The 22,717-nt window shown below is 37.2% G+C and overlaps 1 protein-coding gene across 13 annotated transcripts in view; it reads right to left on the reverse strand.

Annotated features, from left to right (window-relative positions):
* Positions 1-928: 928 nt before the first annotated feature.
* The window catches only part of foxp1b (forkhead box P1b), a 212,266-nt gene continuing 190,477 nt past the window's right edge, over positions 929-22,717 (reverse strand). For 7 of the 13 annotated variants that reach the window (XM_067373130.1, XM_067373127.1, XM_067373126.1 and 4 more), the window contains 8 exons: positions 19,212-19,416; positions 18,076-18,152; positions 17,154-17,255; positions 14,921-15,042; positions 12,411-12,480; positions 11,681-11,847; positions 6,479-6,619; positions 1,278-6,244 (listed from right to left, as the gene is read on the reverse strand). In XM_067373130.1, the coding sequence (XP_067229231.1) occupies positions 6,163-6,244; positions 6,479-6,619; positions 11,681-11,847; positions 12,411-12,480; positions 14,921-15,042; positions 17,154-17,255; positions 18,076-18,152; positions 19,212-19,416 (966 nt within the window). In that variant the 3' untranslated portion in view covers positions 1,278-6,162. Of the gene's footprint in view, positions 6,245-6,478; positions 6,620-11,680; positions 11,848-12,410; positions 12,481-14,920; positions 15,043-17,153; positions 17,256-18,075; positions 18,153-19,211; positions 19,417-22,717 lie in introns of all 13 variants that reach the window. The other 6 variants (XM_067373136.1, XM_067373137.1, XM_067373134.1 and 3 more) reach the window with 3 other exon arrangements.

Consider the following 22,717-nt stretch of genomic DNA (forward strand, 5'->3'; position numbering starts at 1 on the left):
TAAAATAAAATTTTACCTCAGCTAATTTAACTTGATGCACTAAATAACCAAAACTGAAATAAAAAAAAAATTAAATAAAAAGACATCAAAATGTCAAACACACAAAAAAATGATTAAAACTTTAAAATCAAAACGAAAAGAAGAAATATAAAAATGCAAACTAATTCAAACTAATTCTCAGTGATACTAAAATAACACCATGTAATGTCCTTTTTGAAATTTTGAACAGTATAATACAATAATTTGCTTCCTAATATTTCAAGTGACTCTTTATCCAAAGACAAACTATAGCAGCTTAGTGAGAATGGAAGCAGGGCTTTTTACTCTTTTCTATCAATAGTAAACCCAACTTATTTTTGGTTGGAAACAGGAACAGTACAGACTCTGACAGCGGACGGGGAGAGAACTAGCTTCACGCTTACGAGCAGGTAATACTGGAGAGACAACAGCCATAAAATTAAGAAGCTCCAAACACGGGATAAAATATTACCAGCAAAAAGTCTAACCATAATTTTATATTGTTTCCTTTAAATCTTGTCTTCCAGCATCTTTAATTAATAATATCCCCAGTGACATTTATGTATCAGAGCAATAAGCTAAGCGGGAAACAATTTATGTCACCTAAAGCTTTTTAACAAATCAATGCAACTATTTGTAATTGCTTGTTTCACAAGATTAAAAATGCTTAGGCCTGATCTCTGTCTGCTGTTTAGTGGCTAGCATGACCCTGTGCATCCCTCATAAAAAGCAAACTCCTCATCATCAGCATTAATTTCCATCAAGAAATCCATATCGCTAATATTTCTGGGATTTTAATGCAGTAACAATTTATAGCTGGTCAAATGCAGTTACCTAAATTGCTGTTGGTAAAGGACAGTTTAACTGTCTCTTTTTAATTAGAAGGTAATTTAATGTGCGAGCTGCCACGATAGAGCCGGTCATTATGAACTTCACGTTGAGCGTTTGATAACAAACAGCGCAAATATCGGTGTCTAACATCTAATGAAAGACACTCAATAATGTTGTGCTGAAACTGATAAATGATCTGAGCCTTATCTTTGCATGTCATATGTGCATATATGAAAAACAATTATCTGTATCTTTTATTATGGTGTGACCATGTACAGCAGCACAGGTGATGAAAGATGCATATAATTCAGAAACCGCATTTTTATTGCATCTACATCAAACATGAGAGTCGAGTTTTAGACAATGCCTATAACAGAGTAGTCAGCAAAGTGAGAAATTAAAGATTTTAGATTGGTGGTCAGCAAAAGGGGAAATTATAGAACAAAAAAAGAGAGACATGGAGAAAAAAAAAAAAAAATTTGTGAGAGAATTGTGCATATTTAAAGCCATGATCATGATCAAATGACTTTCATAGTGATCGGAGGGTCAGAGATGGTTGTGTTTCTGTTCAAACTGTTTGTAATATGGCTTTTTGTTGGCTTTCAGAATATAAAATATTGATATATTTAATTGTATGAATTAATAGGTACAAACGTTTGCTTATGAATAGTGTTGGGGGTAATTCATTACAAGTAATCAGATTACTTTTTTCAAGTAACTAAGTAACACTACTTTTAAATTCACAACAAAATATCGGCGTTACTTTGTTTTCATATTTATTGACTGAGCTGTCCTGCCTCCATGTTGAGAGAAATTCTGAGTAAATGCAGAGGCGTTACGTGCGCTGTGTGAACATGATGGTTATTGTAGTTCTAGACTAAAGGTGAGTAAATTTACTCATCTCACTTGCACAAAAACAGATTCAGTATTCCTCAAAATGAATAAAAACTGTGAAATGCAAACTCAGAATATTACGCAAACCTGCAATACTAGAATAAAACATATACTTTATGTATTTAATCTCACTTTATTAACCATGTAGATGTGAATTTGGACTTCACTTGAAGCTTACTTTTGTGTGAAAGGGCCTTAACATTTGCCAAAAAATTGAACTTTTTTTGTTATAAAAAAAACAAAAACAAGTCTAGCCCAAGTGAAAAAAGGTAACATAATGCATCACTTTCCATAAAAAGTAATTTAATTATAGTAATGCACTGCAATTAATTCGTTTTTTAGGGAGTAACGCAATGTTGTAATTTTTTAAAAGTAACTTTGCCCAAAACTCCTTATGAGATATGCTTTTAAGTTTTATTACCCCATAAAGAAAACACTGATAAATTTGCTCTGCATAGTTTTTCTGATTTTATAGAGATAGTACACACAATTCTGTATTATGATGTGTTCATGATTCATAGACTTTCCTCACAGCAAACCTTTTATCAGTATATCCTCTGGGAAAAAAGACAACTATATCTTGAAACAAGGTAAATTTGTGTGATGCTAAGAAAATATATTTCAGAGAATATGTTGTGAATCAAGTTCTTCACTGGCAATTTTTTTTTTTTTCATTTTAAACAAACCTTGCTATCTTGAATTAAGTCTTAAATACTTAATAAATTTACTTAAAGCACAATTGCACATTTAGATGGTTTAACTAGAAAATAAGAGCAAGAGAAATAAAGTGATTAAGAAAATGATTTTTGCTCCGTACACCTGCCTTTATAGCTAATCTAGACCAGAAAAACAGGATCTTTTTTCGAACGTATTAAAAACAGCTTAACACAGGGAAAGAAGGGAAAGACCGTACAAAACGTTTCGGTCAATGATAACAGAGACAAATCTGTTTTGTATTTTACAGTTTTTAGAATCCAAAAACGGAGGATTATCCCCGGATCCATTCCCTCCCCTCTCGCTCACAGATGTCTGCAAGTTTCTTTTTTTCCCCCCCCAGAAAAGCAAGGATTATGAAGTCAATTACATTTGCAGCACAGTTTGCTATTGGAATACATACAGTAGCTCATTTCTTTGTGTTTTTCCGTCTTTTTTAATAGTAAATACAAAGCAGTTGTGATAAAGCAAACATGGTGATACAAACAGTATTTTTTTTTTGTTCTTTGAAAAGAATCAGGAGAAAATGAGAGGACACACAAGCTATAATGTGGTGTATGTACAACCTACTTCAACATGAGCTAAAAGAGCAGAGACAGGAAACAGTTTACCGCATGTGAGAAGCAAAATAAATTGAAGAAGAGAAAGCCGAATGGCGTTACTTAACGATAAAAAAAGCCTGAGGTTTGGATTGGTTTAAAAGAGAGAGAAAAAAGAAAGACCCTCATGATAAACAAACTCTGATTTTTATATATTTTTTTAAAAATCTTTTTCTTAAAATAGTTTGCTACAGTTTTAGACTAAACATGCAAGACATACGACTAAGTGCAACTGAGTGAAATGTTACATCTTTTTCTTAGTTACTCATTCCCTATAGGTTTGAACTGAGGTATGCATACTAACAGTTTCTCATGCTGTATTTCTTCAGTAATGCTGAGCTACACATGCGGTGAATGCTTTCATCTACCTGCTCGAGAATAACAATCAGAAACAGCCTTCGGATGAGCCCCCAATCCTACCGACTGGCCCTCGCGGGCGACCCTCAGCTGCCCGGATGCTCGATTCATATAAGTGAACCCCATCAATAAGAAATGCTTGGATAAATTTACAAATAGTAGTAAACTGCCATTAAAGTACCTTGTACCCAGCTTATTGGTTGACAGGAGTGTTTTTTAATATAAAAAAGTAATAAGTTGACAGACACTAAAACACAATCATAGAGCATTGCCAAGGTTAACAAAAGGACATCGGGAATCCCGGTTCGAATTTACAAGGTAAGTGGCATACAATCTTTGAAATAAAAAAATGGCAAAAAAAAAAAAAAAACTCTAAAGTATGAGAACAAATGAAACTCTCATCATCGTGTGGTCCAGTTGAAGTTCAGTTCACATTGTGTTATGCAAATGGATTTAAATTTCCTGTGACGACAATGAACAGTCCTAAACTCTTTCATCCATATCCTTCTCCTTTATAGCCATCATTTCCTGATAGAACACTCCCTTTTTTCCTTTTCATTGGCCCAAAGACAACATTGCTTTGATTTGGTCGTGTGTTGGTCTCGATCTCTGCCTCTCCTCTCCTATTTTGGTCACAGGCAAAGACATACAGCTGCCCATCGAACAACCCCTTTGGCTTTTTTTTTTTTTTTTTTCCACCATAATAAGCCCGACACAGTTTCAGACATTTCATAATTTTTGCGTCCGGCCAGTGCGGGGAACACCATAAGGATATTTGGCCTTTCGTTATTATAGCTATTGCATGGAACATAGAATATATCAACTTGTAGTATCTTGTATCTTTGGTAGTCACAGATAAGAGACATAAACATCAACTTAAGTAAAAACAAAATGACAACAAAAATGGAAGTAATAAATAAGAACACAGAAAGTGGTTGGTTGCAGTCATTAAAAAAACCAAACAAAACGCAATCGTGTACGATTTGTAGAAGCCTAATCTAAAGTCTGTTCTCATCCTTGCGCAGTCCCAAAATTTGAATCTAAACTAGCCGGCGGCAGCAGCAGCTTCCAATTCGGAGTTGCTTCCCAGGTTCAACTGGCAATAGCCAGAGTCGGAAACAATCGTTTCCAAGGTGATGTGGCAAGATGCGAATGGTCATAGTGGGCCGCCCCAGTGCCGTAATGCTCAGTGGTCATGGCTGTGCCGTCAGCCTCGGTTTGTAATCCCTTTAACATTTAATCCCGTGTGTAATTATTATCATGTCTAATAACAGAGGCTGAGCCGGTCATTGATGTGGTGAAACAGATACCGAATGCAGTTTAAAAGTCTTTGAAATGACAGAAGCGAGTCCCCCCCCCAAAAAAGGTTCATATATCCAGTCAATACAATTAGCTTTTGTCTAACAATTCTCTCCCTGCTGCTTATTTCAACATTTTTTGACAATTCATTTTGCAATACAGATGATGGTTTCGATCAGCGATTTGGTTGACGCTAACATGCATCACCACAAAAGGGGATTTTTGAAAGCATAATTTCAGAACGATAAACGTTAACCTGCGTTGATTTCTCTGTCATTCATTCCACGTGAAAATTAAACTTCATTGGTGCGTGGAGAGGGAGCCTTCATTACGAGTAGTGCATTTGCAGATGGACTTCATGAGCGGGAAAGAGAGTGTGTGTGTGTGTCGGCACGCAAGGGCAATGTGACTGCAAAGTGGCGATCCGAAACGCTGGGAACAAATGACAGAAAAATACTACACGGTAATGCGACATTCTGTTTCAATTTCGAAAGGAAAGGAAGAGGGAAAAAAGAGAGAGCATGAGAAGTCTTAACATTCATCCAGTGCTAAGCACACCATAACTCCACGTCATTATTCATGAGGTCTGATCAGTTACCAAAACAAACAAACCCGACAAAAAGATATATAGCTAACAGCATAGAGTAATGAGAGGACACTACATTTAAATTATTTGCCCAGGAACCCTCAAAACACCAGACAGATATGCTCCAGCTGTGATGACAGCAAACTTAAAGAAATAGTGCACTTAAAAAAATGAAAATTCGGTCATTTTTTTCATCGTCATGATGTTCCAAAGCCGTATGACTTTCTTTTTATCCATAAAAACCTACCTCTAAAACCGTTACTTCTGTACTCGCTGCTTTTTATCATGCAATTACAATTAATGGAGAGTAGAGCTTTCAAGCTTCAAAAAGGACACAAAAGCATCCCTATTACTCATTTTATGAGTATGTTGTAGAGATTTGGATAAGAAACAAAACAAAATTTAAGCTGCTCTTCACAGAAAATCTTCCCTTCCTGCGAGTTCATCGGGTTCAACACGAGAATCTGTGATTTGTGAACCAATTCATTGAAAAGATCCGACTCGCTCACAATTCAAACACTAATGCTACTTCTCTCATGAACTCTCAGGGAGCGCATTCCCTTTCGCAAGCTCTTCAAAACAAATCATTTTATGTTTCACGAAAGAAATGAAGTCATATGGGTTTGGAATGACATGAGGGTGAGTAAATGACAGAATTTTATTTCTTGGGTGAGCCGTCCTTTAAGAAGATCTGATGGCAGAGGCAATGAATTAAAGTCACATCCGTACACACACACTGTGAGTGGCACGCTCATTGAAGCGCTAATGATTTGTGTGTGTGTGTGTGTGTTTGAGAGAGAGTTTGTGATCAGTGTTTATTTGCAAGGAGTCTTTCTCAGCTGTGTTTTCATGTCCGCTCTGGTCTCAGTGACTCAACGAAGTCGAAGCAGGCCCCAGTACCAAATGTCTCTTCGTCAGGCGATGAGTAGAAATGTATGCATCTCGTCTTTGAAACGAAAAGTAGAAACAAATCAAAAATACTTCCAAATGGAATAGATTTTCTTATCTCGTATTTCGTTTTTGTATTTAATGGCACTAAGAGTAAATTGGAACATTTTAATAGCTGTCAACAAGAGGATTGAGAATCCAGTCTTGGGCTTGCTATATCTGGAGTGGTCTCGCAGGTGACCGCAGTTAATATGGCCTCTTCGGCAGAGGACCTGGGAGAAACCAGGCTTACAGCATGTCCTCGTTCCCGTGGTCGTCCTCGTAATCTCTGTTGTGGTCAAAGTCTGGACTGTGATTGGCTGTCGTCACGAGGGAAAGGGGGCCTTCGTGCTCCTCTGGGTCCAGTGGCTCCTCTTTTACGCTGATATGATGCCTTAGGGAAAAAGAACAGAACAGGAACGTTCATTTATTTGACCACACAAGACTAGATTCTCAAAAAAAAAAAAAAACATGACGAGACAAGAAACGTTTGACGTTTTCCACATTTTGGGCATACAAATAAAACTACATGTGTTCATATTTTAATGCAAATACACTGCCCGGCCAAAAAAAAAAAAAAAGTTGCTGTTTGGATTTTAATAGAAAAATACTAAAGAATCTATAAATGGATCATTATTACAGTGATGTTTGACAACTGTTCTTTTAACCCTAAAAGACGGAGTGTGTAGCTTTTCATTTCTTAAACAACCATGTATTAAGATGTATCATGGCCATATTCCAATATTCATCAGGCTCAAATTGTGAAAGAATTGTTGGAAGGGAGCATGAAGAATATTTTTCACACATGAATTGGCACTGACCTTAACCTCAGTGAAAGTCTTTGGGAAGTGCTGGAGTAGACTTTACAGAGTGTTCACCTCTTGCATCGTCAATACAAGATCTTGACCAAAAAATGATGCACCTCACGATGAAAATAAATGTTGTGATGTTATTTCCTTCAAGAGGTGCATCAAATTTTGGTCAAGATCTTGTATTGACAATGCAAGAGGTGAGTCTACTTCAGAACATCCCAAAGACTTTCAATGAAATTAAGGTCTGGACTCAGAGGTGCCAATTCATGTGTGAAAATGATTCCTCATACTCTCTGAACCATTCTTTCACAATTTTAACCCTGGTAAATCTTGACATTATGGCCACAATACATCTTAATACATGGTTGTTTAAGAAATGAAAAGCTACACACTCCATCTTTGAGGGTTAAAAGAACAGTTGCCAAACATATAACATGCTAGAAACATAATAAATCACTGTAATAATGATCCATTCATAAGTATTTGCCTATTAAAAATCACAATTTTTTGGGGGGCGGGGCAGTGTAATTCAAAATTATTATTTCCCCAACTAGATTTAGACCTAGAATTTCCTGCTTTGCTTTATAAAGAAATTGTCTCCAATCGTTCAAGACATGATTACGGCTTTGAGTTAAAATACAAATAAAATAATTTATACTGTATATGGATCTACAGTATCTAGGCAATATTATGACCATTAAAACAAAACATGTAATCAATATGATTGTACCAGTGCAGGTCCAGTCTAAATATATATATATTAAAAAAAAAAAAAAAAAAAAAAGGGCTAGAGTAACAACCAGCTGTTTCTATAATGAAAGACTAACAGAGGTGGCACAGCAACACACTCTTGATAACTCCACTTCCCTTTCAGCTCTTCCAACACCGGGATACCAGCCGGCTTTATTTTCCACAGCTGGCCCGACAACAGGGTTTTCACTTTGAATTGATAAATGAGGGAGATTAACAACATACGACATTGCGACGAGAGAATGGACTGCGGAGAACGGTGGCAGGCGTAAGAACGAGCGAGCGGACGGCCTGTCAGCTTCCCGGCGGTGTCGGATCAGTGCCGCTCCGCGCGCTCCTCTTCTCGCTCGTTAACATGCACAACCTGTGAGGCGGGTCTCTAGAGGACGACCCTGCGCAAGGTTCCGTCATTAATCAACTTCAAGCGTGCAAAAAAAAAAAAAAAAAAAAAAAAAAAAAACCCCAACGGTGACCAGACAGCGCGACGTACACTTTAAATACACGCAAAATTAATGCAACTTCTAACCAAAGTGTCAATAAGGGGAAGAAAAGCAGTGGCAGGGAGGCATGCAAGACGAAAGGCAAAGGGGGAGGCGCTGACGACGGGGCCCAACACAAACGGCTGTGATAAGAAACAGAGCCCTTACAAGAATAATAACGCTGTCAGTTGTAAACAAGGCAAAACATGAACCCCGGCCCACAGTCTGGGCAAAGGATTGTCCACAGAGATGAGATCTGCCAAATTTCTCATTACAGAAACACTGCAGGAATAGAGCGCCAATGAGAGAGCACTGACTGTGCCGTGTAAGAGGACCAAAACTGAAACGAATAAAAGGATAAACATTAGAAGCAGCTGTAGCAGAGCCTTTAAGTTAATTAGTCTCACATGGCAAACTATAGGTTTTCACTAAGACATGTTTGGCAAATGTAATTAGCCACAATCTTTTTTTCTCTCGTGTGCTTCTCAGCCACGATTGTTAAGAAAGCAGCCATGCTAATGAGTTATCATATTTGTGTGTGAATAATAAGAAAACTCTTGCCATTCTATCGGTTTCAGATCAAAGCATCTCTATGTATCCCATTGCCTCTCTAGCTGGAGGGCAAACATGAAATTGTTATTAATATGCAACTGAGATACACTCTGCTTTAGCCTTCATTGTAATTAGGACTGAAGCGTCTGATTGGAGACATCTGCAACAATACAAACAGGTGAGGACACTGTGGAAACCCATTTGTTAGATGTTATTAAAGGGTTAGTTCACCCAAAAATGAAAATTCTGTCATTTATTACTCACCCTCATGTCGTTTCACACCCGTAAAACCTTAAACGATAAATCTTCGGAACACAAATTAAGATATTTTAGTTGAAATCCGATGGCTCAGTGAGGCCTCCGTAGGGAGCAATGTCACTTCCTCAGTCAAGATCCATAAAGGTACTAAAAACATATTTAAATCAGTTCATGTGAGTACAGTGGTTCAATATTAATAATATAAACCGACGAGAATATTTTTGGTGCACCAAAAAAACTAAATAACGACTTATTTAGTGATGGCCGATTTCAAAACACTGCTTCAGAAAGCATCGGAGCACAGTGAATCAGTGTATCGAATCTGCAGTTCGGAGTGCCAAAGTCACGTGATTTCAGCAGTTTGGCGGTTTGACCCGCGATCCAATTCATGATTCGATACACTGATTAATTTATGCTCCGAAGCTTCATGAAGCAGCGTTTTGAAATCGGCCATCACTATATAAGTCGTTATTTTGTTTTTTTTTGCCGCACCAAAAATATTCTCGTCGCTTTATAATATTAATATTGAACCACTGTACTCACATGAACCGATTTAAATATGTTTTTAGTACCTTTATGGATCTTGAGAGAGGAAGTGACATTGCTCTCTATGGAGGCCTCACAGAGCTATCGGATTTCAACTAAAATATCTTAATTTGTGTTCCGAAGATTAACAAAGGCCTTACGGGTGTGGAACAACATGAGGGTAAGCAATAAATGACAGGATTTTCATTTTTGGGTGAACTAACCCTTTAATTATGACTTTGAATCACAAGGCAGTGTATGATTCAAAAGAAATAATGCTAGTATATAGCGGTTCTATTACCATAATGTACTTGTGTTTACACATCATAATTACAGGACTGGTTTATATTGTAGCATATTAAGATGGATATAATTATATACTTGGTCTAACGATACTATGTAATCATTTTAATAGATGACATTTAATTACACATTTCGAAATGAGACTTAAAAGTTTGAGTTAAATATTTGTACACAGAATTGCATTGATTCGAGAAAAATTAGCATCCAAAACATATATGTTTTTTTAACACTTTACAAAAAAGTACTGTGGTGGTACCATGGTAAAGTGACGGTATCAGATGATAATACCATGGTAGTTCCATAACATTTACATGGTAATCCAAAATACATCATAGAAATGGAATTACCATGGTACTTGCCTAAAGCACATGGTTTTACTAGGGTACCATGTCCAGAAGCAAATAAAAACAAAAAGTTTTGGTAGTTTTTTTCCCCCATGCTCTTGATAATGTAAACATAAATGATGTTTATCAGAATATTCTTAATATTAATGCATTTTCTTGTTTTATGGAGGGTCACACTTTTTTAATTACAGTTATAAATGACAAAGATTCTAAAATAAAAAGCTTTCCTTGCCTCATCTATCAGCAACATCCAAACCATTTCCATTACCAGAGAAAGAGTTTTTCACCGAAACTGAAACGCCATGCCCTTGATAACATGATCCATAAATCTGGTTAACGTAATAAACCTCAATGCTTTTTATGTGAAGGTTTTATGTATGCTCGTACATTCTCACACTTTGTACAGCTCGTGTTTGGGGAACATCTTTGCTTTTGATTGTGTTAAGTTGGCAAATGCCTGGAGAGGTGAGAGGCAGACAGCCTCAGAGCAAGCACACCCATCCTGTCTCTCTGTATCCTGCGGATGAGGCAGGCCTGCAGCTATGTTACCTGCCATTAGCGTTTCTCTCATCCACATCTTCACGAGTTCATTACTGCACCATTTTAGGAAAAAAAAACCCAAAAAACGATTTGCTGATGTTTCACAGAAACGGCAATAAATCTGGCCGAGCAACAAATCAGAGTTCTGTCCTCCAACATCTGGAAACCATGTTGTCTGCACCGTATTATTTTAAGCTTCAAACAACACGGCGGTCCCTCCCATACAACAAGTGTATGGGGAGCTGTGGTTTCCAACCCCGACCGCAGCTCAGCTACATGGAAATCTTGGAGCAGTTCGTTGAGGCTAATTACGACCCCCCACCCCTCCCTTCGTTGTTTTACTCTCAACGGCTCGGAGAGCTTTCGGACGTGCTGCGAGTCCTGTCTGGGTGGAAAAAGGAGGCCAGTTCTGTCATCTTCTATTCACCACTTTTGTAAATATTTAAACAAAATGGAGGCAATAATTAGGGAGGAACTCAGTGTAGAACGGTGCACACTATTGACCCGTAATAAAAGCCAGTTTATAAACTTCTCCTCTAAATAACACAGAGAGACACTATTTTCTTTACGAGCTCCCCCAGCCTAGAAACCTGCCAAAGGTGGGGTTTCCTTTCTAAGACTGCATTCACAATTCCTATTTCCTCTGTAAACTGAAGTTTTCTATATAATTTCATGGCTGGCTAAACATCTACTGTAATGTATATCGAACCCTACTGTGCGTTCGGAGACTGTTTTCAACTCCTAGTGACCTGGTGAAAAATTTTCACCACCTAAGATATACGAGCATCGCCCGGCATGCGCGTGCGCCTAATGATTCCGGAACATCTCCCTGTACCTCCCGCCCTTATCTCAGTCACACACACATTATGAAGGTGGGATGCGAGCCACTCACATAGCTGGCAGGGGCGAGCGTCCAGGGCTGCTGTCACTACCGTTGCTGTTCCCGTGGTCCATGGCCCCATTCATTTCCTCTCGGATGGCGCTGGCAAGCGAGTTAAGAGTGGGACTTCCGATAGAAGCGGTAGTGTATAGAGGTATGTTGTTCTCTGCCATTGAAGCCTAAAACAGAATGGAGGAGATGAACTCGGCGAGACCAATTCTTTCAAAACATCGGGACCATTCAATGGCCTTCAGATACTCGGGCTCATCCAAAATAAATAACTATTTTAGCCATTTTGCACACTGTAAGTCCTCTTAGGACATATTTAGAAGTTATTAAAGTCATGACACATCAGGCATGATGTGTTTTTTTACATTTCCTACAAAACAGACAAGAAGCTTTTTAGTGCAAGTGCAACAAAACGAAATGCAAATGATGCACATTAGGTGTGTACTTGGTAAATATTTGATATGTTTGCATTTTATCATTCACTTAGTGCCATAAGGGAACAACAGAAAACTGTAGTCTCATCACGCAAGACTGTCACCTTATAAACCAGCTAAAGGAGTAATATTTTCAGGCAAGATTTATTGCTTCATCATTCTTCATCAACTGTATACAAAATGAGTACACACTATATTACAGTCAATGACTGGATGAGGGCAGCGACTGGAAAGATTAATAAATAATACCATATAAATAATATGGATAAGGATTGGATGCTGCAAGCTTGTGATTTTACCTGGAAGGCTGCAGAAAGGGCGGGACCATATCCCAAAGTGGTATGGATGTTTTTTACCAGAGCTGGACTTCTGTAGAGACAAAAATATAAACACACATTCAGTTCAGTAGTGAAACGAGTCACACCGTCTCCGGTCTACTGAACAGATTGATTTTACACTGAAGTCAGTATTTAGAGTACAATCTGATTTCCAATGAATCTCAATAGCAAAATCAATAGATGACACTAAACTATCAAAAGCTTTTTAACACTGGAGCTCTGTCCCAAAACTAACTGCGTACTTGGCCTACTTCACTTTCAATGCGAAGGCTGTTCCAAAATAATAATGCTGCCTTGTAATAATGTTAGCTTGTTTAGGCTAATATCTAAAGCAATGCATGTATCATTTGTGGAAAAAGCAATCCTAGAACGCACTGCAACATGCTCAGAGAGAAAGAACAAAATAATTTTGTTTAATATCAAAAAGTATTATTAAAAATGTTATTTGATTTAATCTTGTACCCAATATTTGTGTGCACTATGTATTCTTATACTTGTGTTGTTATCTTAAAGAGTGCAAAAGTGCCAGCCTTGGTTGAAAAATCGCTTCCACTATCCACCTTTTTCCTAACAAGCCACTCAAAAAAACAAACAAACAAACAAATAATTTCAAATCATATGGTTGTGCTACAAATAATCTGTCAAGTTTTGAATGATTGAATGAGCTGTTAATTTTCCTTCATGTTTTATTTTCAGACGTCATGAGAATAACGTAACGCTTGGTATTTTAATGTTACATGGTATAACATGAATATCTATGGCAAGAGCTCATTCAGTTGCTGCATTCTTTTCCTCCTGATTATTTTCTTTTTTTCCCCGCTGTAACAGTATGAAAGGACAACATATGTCCGCTCTTCCGATTTAATTTACGATATATTCCATGAATAATTCACTGGAATGCACTAAGAATCTCTCTTTTTTCCTCACCAAATCCTCACATCTCTTTCCAGTTTTTTTTTTTTTTTTCACACGGGTGCTTTAAAATGTAATTGTCTCCCCTTTTAACTTCTAATCCCAGTGTTTGCTGAAATGTTTCTAAAGCAGGTAAATACAATGTTTATTGTCTGTCAAAATGATGGAAATCATTTCAAATATTATCACTCAATGTTCAAGTTAAAAAACATTTTTGATTAAGGCAACGTATGTTACATAATACAGATATAATATATTACTACAGTAACTCAGCAGCAATATTGCTGTGAAAATAATCACGCTTTTGGGGTTATTCATGGTCTGTTGTAATAATTTGTTAATGCTTTTACACTTTTAAATTTCCTTTTAATGTTCGATGGTTGAAGGGTGAGTAGAATAATGTCTTTTCATTGTGGCCCGTTTTTTTAAAAATGCTTATTATTGCGTTCAAAGATTGAAACTTCCACTGATTGTTTACAGTTTAACGAAAATGAATCCCATAATTCATGCGAAGTATCATGGGTGTAGAAAAATGGTGGATAGAGTAAAGATTGGTATTTTTACTTCTGCCTGTATACTTAGAGGTCACTGAGATTTTGCCAAGTAACACGTTCCTGGATCAACATATTTTGTTAATCCTGGAACAACATTCCTGTTTGAAAATGTACCTCTAACCCTATCCCTACCCCTAAACCTAACCCTACCCATAGCTTATCCCTAAAATCAGAGGGAAATGATAGGTGAATAACACTGATGTAGAAGCACCTATCCACTGGTTGTAAGCCTAAACTTGACATAAACTGTAAATTTGTCTTTCAAATCTGATTGGTTGATTGGAATGTTGTTCCAGGATCAACAAAGATGTTGATCCAGGTATACATAGACCGTAGATTACAAGGAAGCTGTGGAACAGAGCTTATATATGTAAAGTTGTATTATTTTAAAATCACATTATTATATAAATCAGATGACACTCACATAAGCCATTTCATCTATTTGAAAACTTGATATGACAAAAGCATAAGATACATAGAGGATGAGCGAGCACATAGAGGCAAAGCATGCAGGGAGGGGGTGGGGCAGAAGGCAGTGCTTACTGTACAGGCAGCTCATCGCAGCTTTCGTCGGCCGCATGCTTCCTGGGGCGACCTCGTTGTATGTGGCGGCCGCGTTTAAACTCTTCATCGTCTACGGTCCAAAAGGACCCAAAGTCATCCTCAACTCTTACAAAGCATTTATGCAGAGAGAGATTGGTGCGCACTGCACCCTGGGATGGGGGGAGAGGGGCAGCAAGCAGCCAGACGCGGATGTAGCAAGACAGACAGACAGTGATAGAGAAGAGGATATGAAATGAATGAATGGATAAGCACAAGCGACCAGGGGTTAAGGTACATACAGCCAGCACATAACTCACATACGGGCACAGAGACGCACGCTAAAGCTAGTAGGGGATCAATGGGCGGCACAGCACAGAGACAATGACATGGAGCCCATCCATCAACACCATGAGACACGGGTTTGGTCAGCCATGCTGTATGGGGTGGCGCTGGAACACCTACCCACTGATCTTTTGTGGCCTTCTCTTTTGGAACTCTAGCTCGTCGACGGTCCATACCGCCCCTTTAACGTTCTCTACCCGCACAAAACACTTGTGAAGACTAAGGTTATGCCGCACTGCATTCTGCAGTTGGTGTGAGAGAAAGAAAAGGACTATGAGTGCAAAGGGAAATGTGCTGGAATAAATTAGACATTTCAGTATTTTGTATTACAGCTTTTTTTTTTTTCACACATTCTTTTGTATTATACATTGTGATACATTTCCATGAAGGAAATTTAAATTCTGTCATCATTTACTCACCTTGTTCAAAAAAGGAGATGTTTTGCAGAATGTCCTGAATGTCAATGTCAGCAAGCGCCACTGATTCTCTTGTTTGAACTGATATTTGACAGCTAGAGTGGGAGTTTTCAGAGAATAATGACTTGCATATGGGTCTGTTTGTCACACAAAGCTATTTTATGACTTTTATGCTGCTTTTTTGGAGCTTGAAAGAGCAGCAGGGACATTCTTCATAACATCTCCTTTTTTGTTCCATGGAAGAAAAAATGATAGCATTTTGAAGTAAGTGATGACAGAATTTTAAAAATCTAAAAAAAAACAAAAAAACAAAACAAAAACAAAACAACATATAGACATCTTAAAATGAGATAAATTTACCTGAAAAGCAAAATTGCAGAAAATATTGAAAATTGTTTTCAGACAATATATCAAATACAATGTAATTTCTCACAGTTTTTACTAGCTGTTTTTAAGGTATATACACTAAATACACATACAATTCACAAATTATGTTCTTTTGAACTTCCTATTCATCAAAGAATTCTGGGGGAAAAAAAGTATCACGGTTTCCATAAACATATAACTGTTTTGAACATTGATAATAAGAAATCTTTCATGAGCAGCAAATCAGCATATCAGAATGATTTCTGAAGGAAATAAATTATATTGTAAACAGAAAACGGTTATTTGAAATTGTAATACTATTTCACAACATTACTGTTTTTACTGTATTTGTGATCAAATAAATGCAGCCTTGGTGAGCATGATATTAAAACGTTTTTTTTGCATAATAGTTTGCCATTTCCAAAACACTCCCTATACAAAGAAATGCACTGATCAAGAGCCAGTTGTAGCAGCACCTTGGACTACCAACAAAATTCCAGACTGCACAAATAGTCTGATAAACACAACTCTTTGGCAGTTATGACTTTAGCACTGTAGCTGAACAATGAGGGGAAGAGAAGTAATTCTAACATGCTCTGCTTGTTGTGTTCTTATAAATTACCCTTTCATCAGGCCATTTGTACAACACGCGGGTGATATTTAGTAAATAAATCCCTCCTTGATTGATGGAGGCCTGTGTGGGTGTTGTCACTCTGGTGCTTTATCATTTAGCTCTGGTAAAAGTCACAGATAGTTCATCATTTTCTGCCTCACTTCAAAAACGGAAACTGAAAACGCATGAGTTAAATGCCAATGCTCAACAAACTCTGCCAGGGGAAAACATCCTACTCAAATGACCAGATTTTCCCTTAAAACTGTTGAAACTCTTCCAGAGAAAACTGAAAAACACTTTCAAAATAAATCCAAATGAAGAGGGGGTCTCTTCCAGAAACTTCTAGGGGCCATTAAGTGAAATAAATCATATTTGGGGAAAAAAGCATACTTTCTCTGGGTTATTTGAACTTGTTGACTAAATCGCACTGGGTTAAATGGCATAAAGTACAGCAATTTTACATGATTTCTGTTTGTATCTCTGAGGGCTGGTGTTGTTTGGAATAATTCATATATTTTTTAAATGGTTATTTTGCTGTGATATCTTAATATCTGGGAGCAGAAAATGTGTTTGTCAGTATGACAGTTTGTTTAAATAACTAAAATGCACAGTGGTGTCTAAACGTCACCAGTGAAAATTTTTCTATTTTGCATTTTAATTTACATTTTTTTTTAATTACAAATTATAGTTGACTTTGAAACTATCTACTCTTGATTTTTTGCTATGTATATATTTTAAATTCCAGATCTGTAATGTAGCCTCAGACTTCCAATGTATCTGCCTTATTCATATGTGCTTGTCATGAGTGAAGAAGTGTGTGTGGTCAAATAAGAGAGGTGTGTGCTGATTTCTGGGGGTGGTTTTCTACTGCCAGGAGTTATTGAGAGCTCTGGGAAAATTTAAAATTCACTGTATATTAGTAACAGCAGGAAATAGACAACAAGAATTGTGAGATCACCTTCCACGTTGCTGCATTGCGTCTGAAATATGCAAACATTCGCGTGAACCAGTTGTAGATCTCGTTTAGTGTTAGCTGTTTTTCCGGTGACTCTAGAATTGCCTGGAAAAAAAAAAAAAACACACACACACACACACACACACACACACACACACACACACACACACACACACACACACACACACACACACACACACACACACACACACACACACACACACACACACACACACACACACACACACAACACAAATGCTGATAAGCAAAAAGCCGTTTCATTTCCATTCAAACCTGGAGCAAAAACAAAGTGAGATGCACATGGTATGTCAAGTTAAAGTTGATCTGAGGGTGCATGTAAAACAGCTCCACGCTTTTCCGTTCTCAAATGGGAGCTACTTTGTTTACTGAACGCTTCCTTATGCAAATGTAGCAATTTGAGTACATCCTTTTCCGCTAAACGACCAGAGCAAGAAAAAAAAAAAACTATTTTATAGAGCCAGATTATAAAGCGGCAATTATCCCGGGCCCAGATTAATGCCCGTGTGATCACAGATTACCGGTTCAGGCCTGATAATTGACTGGGCATCTCAAAGACGCCCCATTCCTACTGTTGTGTGAAATGAATTCCGTAATAATCACATTGGCTGTAATACTTAATCAAAAGCAATTGTTATATATGGGCTTTTTGCCCCTCTATGAACAGCAAGTGCTCTCACGCTCATTTGCAGATGGCTAATCTTGAGCTCTGCTGTTAAATTGCATCTGAAATTTAACGGCTGCGACGGTGGGGGTTTCGGCGTTTGTCTTCAAAGAAGTTTGCAGTGGAGCATGTTAGATGCATGTAAAATCTCAAGTGTAGATGCTCAGTTGCAATGCAATAGGTGGGTTTAAATACGTCATGGGAAAGTGGCTGCGGTCTTACCTGTCGTATTAACGAAGCATATGTGAAAGGAGGTCGTACTTCAGCATTCATGTAGAACTCTTTGTTCTGGCCAATATCTGTTCACAAAGACCAGACAAAAAATATGAAGAACTGAACTAGAAAACCTGGTCACACTTTACATTACATTAATTTGTGACAGTGTATAGGGTAAATTGCAACTTAAACCTATTTTGCATATAAGAAGCATACAAGAGAATCCAAATTATGCACAAAAATCTCATTTTCATTACTGGTATTTAAATAATCATGTGCTATTTAAAATTCTATAGCATTTATACACTAAAAAATGCTGGGTTGAAAATGGACAGACCCAGCAATTGGGTTGTTTTAACCCAACAGCTGGGTTAAATGTTTACCCAACCTGCTAGGTAGTTTTATTTAACTCAACTATTGTTTAAAAATACTGTATTGCTTGCTTAAAATGAACCCAAAGTATGTTGGTAATAAACATGTATTAATATGTTTAATAAATGAACATTTATTAATATGTATAATGAATAATAATTAAACAAATTGCTTATTAATAAATGTTCATCTTTGGATTATTATTGTTGCCTCTAGTATTTATGTGTCTGATTTTTAATTTCCAACATATTTTGGGTTCATTTTAAGCCAGCCATATAGTAGTTTTTATCCAAGTTTGGTTAAATAAAACTGCCCAACACTTTGGGCAAAAATTGTACCCATTTTCAACCCAACTTAGGTTGTTTTTAACATTATTAAAAATAATTGAATGACAGTAGTAAAATAGAATATTACAAAATCTAATGAGAATCAACACTGAGAATAAATACAAAATTAAAATAAATACATTAAATAAAATAAATCAAGAAAACATCAAGATATATTACAGTAATGAGATTTTGTGTTTCATTTGTGTTGTTTAATAGCCATGAAAATGATGTCAGAATGCAAAAAAAATCCTAAAATATGGTCAAATGTAATATAAATGTAATATATTAATAATATAATACATTAATATGATTGATTTTATTATTATTTTTAAATTTTGGGGGGAAATGTGACTTGGCATATTTTCGTAAGATTCACCAACGAATCCCAATGATTCAATCTATTGTATGTCACAAGGAAGCTTCCAAGCAGTCTGTGCGTACCTGGAGATATGGGCATGTTGTACTTGTCCGAGTAGCGTCTGCGCATGGGGCCGACACTGTGCAGGCTGGTGGGGGTGATAACAGAGTGGGTTTGTGAGAGCGGCGTGAGGGGGGCAGTCGGGGTGGTGGGCGTCTGGGGTAAACTGAGGGGCGGCGAGGCCTCGGGAGCCGTCTTGGACAAAGTTACGTTGGAGACCAGGTTCAGCTGAAAAGCACAGAGCATTGTTAGTCACCACTGATGCCTGCGGATGCTAATTGTTAACACACCATCCAATCAATCTCTGCACCACAGAGGAGCATGTTGGTTTGTAAATATTTGTAAACACCATGCTTTCGCTTTCTGCGTCCATCATTCTGTGAGCAAATAGCGTACATCCCCTTGGTCGCCTCTTTGTTTGGTCTGCTGGCGTGCTCCCAGAATGCCTAGCTCACTCTCTTTGCTCTCGGGCGGCAGTAGCAGTCTTGCTGGCTGATGGAATGAGTTTCTCACCGAGCCCTAAGAGGCTCCTAATAAGCCGCAGACAGAGAGAGGTCAATCTACACTAATTACAGGCTCAAATTGTATTGTAAGGACCCTAATTAGTGGCTACTTACAGGGGTGATACTACGATTAAACGTCACATTTGAATGACCCTCATCAGCCCGATGGTTTGGCATAAGATGGTTCTTCTGGAGAAATAGTTTCCAGAGAAATACTTTCTTCCTCCCTTATCAAGTGGCACGATGTGGGGTCTAGTAATAATGGCTATAAGGTAAACTAATTAACCAGCGGGTTCGTAAAGGTGCAGTCTCGCTTCCAACAGCTGCGTTGAGTCGTCAGTGTCAGATTTCCTCTTCTATTGGAGTGGAAAACGCGAGCCTGACCCGATGCTCCTGCTATTAATTTGTAGGCAATGGGAAAAAAAGCTAATGACACATATACATATTTCCCCACCAAATTGTTCTAATTGCTAATTTGCCAAAGGAGGCCTTGTTACCAAATTAAACATGACTTCACTGGGAGGGTGGAAAAGCGACGAATGCACGGACAAGCAGAGAGGGGCAAAGAAAAAAAACAATGAGAGGGCATGCGGAGGTGGTTTTTTCGCCGTGCGCCCCAATCGCCTACAGATTGGGTGAGAAAATTAATGAAATGTCAAGGCTGTCAATTGCTTTGGAGGTATCAGATGTCTAATTTTGTTGTATAATGGCGTAGTTGACAGTGCAGACGGCGGAAAGGCGAGTGAAAACCAACAGACAGTGTTTAACATCTAACCCCCCGCCACGCGGATACGTCGCAGGCCACGCAATTACCACACACCCTATTAACGGTCATTACCATACAGATGCTCCGTTTGATAGACAGGTACATAATAAAGAAATTTGAGGGATGACAGAAGCTTCATCCTTGACATGTCATTGTCTTCATGCCTATCTATCCTTTTTTGTTGTTGTTAATTGGTTTCTTTCTGTGCTAAAATCACATTAGAAAACCGATAGTTCCGGTCTTAGATGCTGATTGGTCAATAACGTGAACCAGTCATGTTAAAACATGTATACAGTAGTACCAGTTATGATTCCTAGCTACTGTATATCACTGCACTGCCTTAGTCAGAGACTGTATTATATGTTTTAATAAATAATACAGATAATATTTTTAAAAATATTTGTATTTATTTAGGAAGGCAAAGGAGTTGTTTGCAGGGTTATCAACATTAATTAAAACTAAAACCATAAAAAAACATTTTCACTTAAAAAATAAAATAAACTAAAATAAAAAACTATAATCTTAATAAAACATATTATATAATATTTAATATCAATATTTATATATATTGATATTAAAAGGAAAAAATTATAAAAACAACATAATTACTAATACTTCAACTAATTTTTAAAAATGAAATATAAAAATCAAATTCAAAATATTAACAAAAACTATAATAGTATATAATTGATACTAAAATAACACTGGTTGTTTGTCATTCACTTTAGATTTTTCTTAATAAAGAAAATTTAGCAAGTAATGTGAAAGCTGATTTTAAACGAATAAACGTAAATTTTTATAAATAAAATATGGAAGTTTTAGATGTTAGTCTAAATATTTGCATACTTTATATACTAAAACACACACACACACGCTGGGTGTTCATGTTTTATGGGGACATTCCATAGACATTTTGTCTCAATTTGGGCCAGACGTTTTCAATAGTATGGACTTATTCAACCTCTGTGCACATCAGCTAGTTTTGTTACCTATATTCCTCATCCACAGCGAGTAGCCTCTACAATAGGCCAGACAGGCGAGTAATGGCCCTCCCTTTGTCTCCCATACCATTTGGGTGCTCTCCAATATGCCAGCAAAATGAGACTTCAAAATGAAAATAATTAAATGGTAATTGGTGATCTAATTATATTGGCTTTGACTTGCCAAGCTGCCATGGAAAACAGAAGACGAGCTGCTAAAAAAAGCTAAACAAACAACAACAAAAAAATCTGCTGTTTAATTATGGACAGCGAAAAGGTCAGATCACTGACGAGAACGCTTAGTGACACCTTCGTTCGTAAACTCGTGCATGCACATGTGCACACACAAACACAAACAACTGTAGCCTGCGGCAAAATATCTCTTAAAATGAGCTGTTGATAAATATGAATGTTATTGGGGCAAGATTAATGAGCAGTATATCAGACCGCAAAAAACATCTAATTTGTTCATGAGTAAAATCGTGACTCTAAAACTAAAAGACACATTTCAAAATAAGCCAAGACAATTTGAAATAAGGCTTTTAGCACAACAATGCTGTTATGTAAAACATCACAAAATGGAGGCTCTGTAAACACATTTCAAGTAATGCTAAAATTAAATAATGGCTTCTGACTATCGAGCATACAGTACACAAAAACAATAATAATGCTAAAATTAAATAATGGCTTCTGACTATCGAGCATACAGTACACAAAAACAATAATAGCATCTCATAATAACGCTACAAGCTGCTGCACCTCAATCCCGCAGGGAGAGATGGCCGGCTAACAACACTATCAATATCTGAGACTGATTTTTATACACAAGGGTCACCACGTCAGACACCTCTGTACAAATGCTAATCCAAACAATCAGCATGTGACAGAGGCAAAGATCCACTGAATGAACTATCGCCACTCGCCGTTCCAGGACAACATCTCTGGGCTCCTGAGCAGTAAATAAATGATCAGTGTGCTCATCAAACTGAAGAGAGGAGACTGTGACTGATTAATGATCGATTTTAATTTTTGAAATGGTTTGTGAACGCTTGTTTTCCATTAATTATTGTAAAATAATTTCTAAGGAATATGTTTTAACTCTATGAACAACTGTAACCTATAACATGTTCCAACAATGTTGGAAATTAATAAAAGAAAGAAAGTAACAATAAGATGCATCCCAATTTAAAAACTCATACTTTGCCTTAAAAGAATGTACTTTCATATGTTTCAGTGTGTAAAGTATGCAAGTATTAGGACTAAAAAATTATATCAGCATT

The sequence above is a fragment of the Chanodichthys erythropterus genome, chromosome 21 (genome assembly GCF_024489055.1).
Source record: "Chanodichthys erythropterus isolate Z2021 chromosome 21, ASM2448905v1, whole genome shotgun sequence".
In the NCBI taxonomy this organism is placed as follows: domain Eukaryota; kingdom Metazoa; phylum Chordata; class Actinopteri; order Cypriniformes; family Xenocyprididae; genus Chanodichthys; species Chanodichthys erythropterus.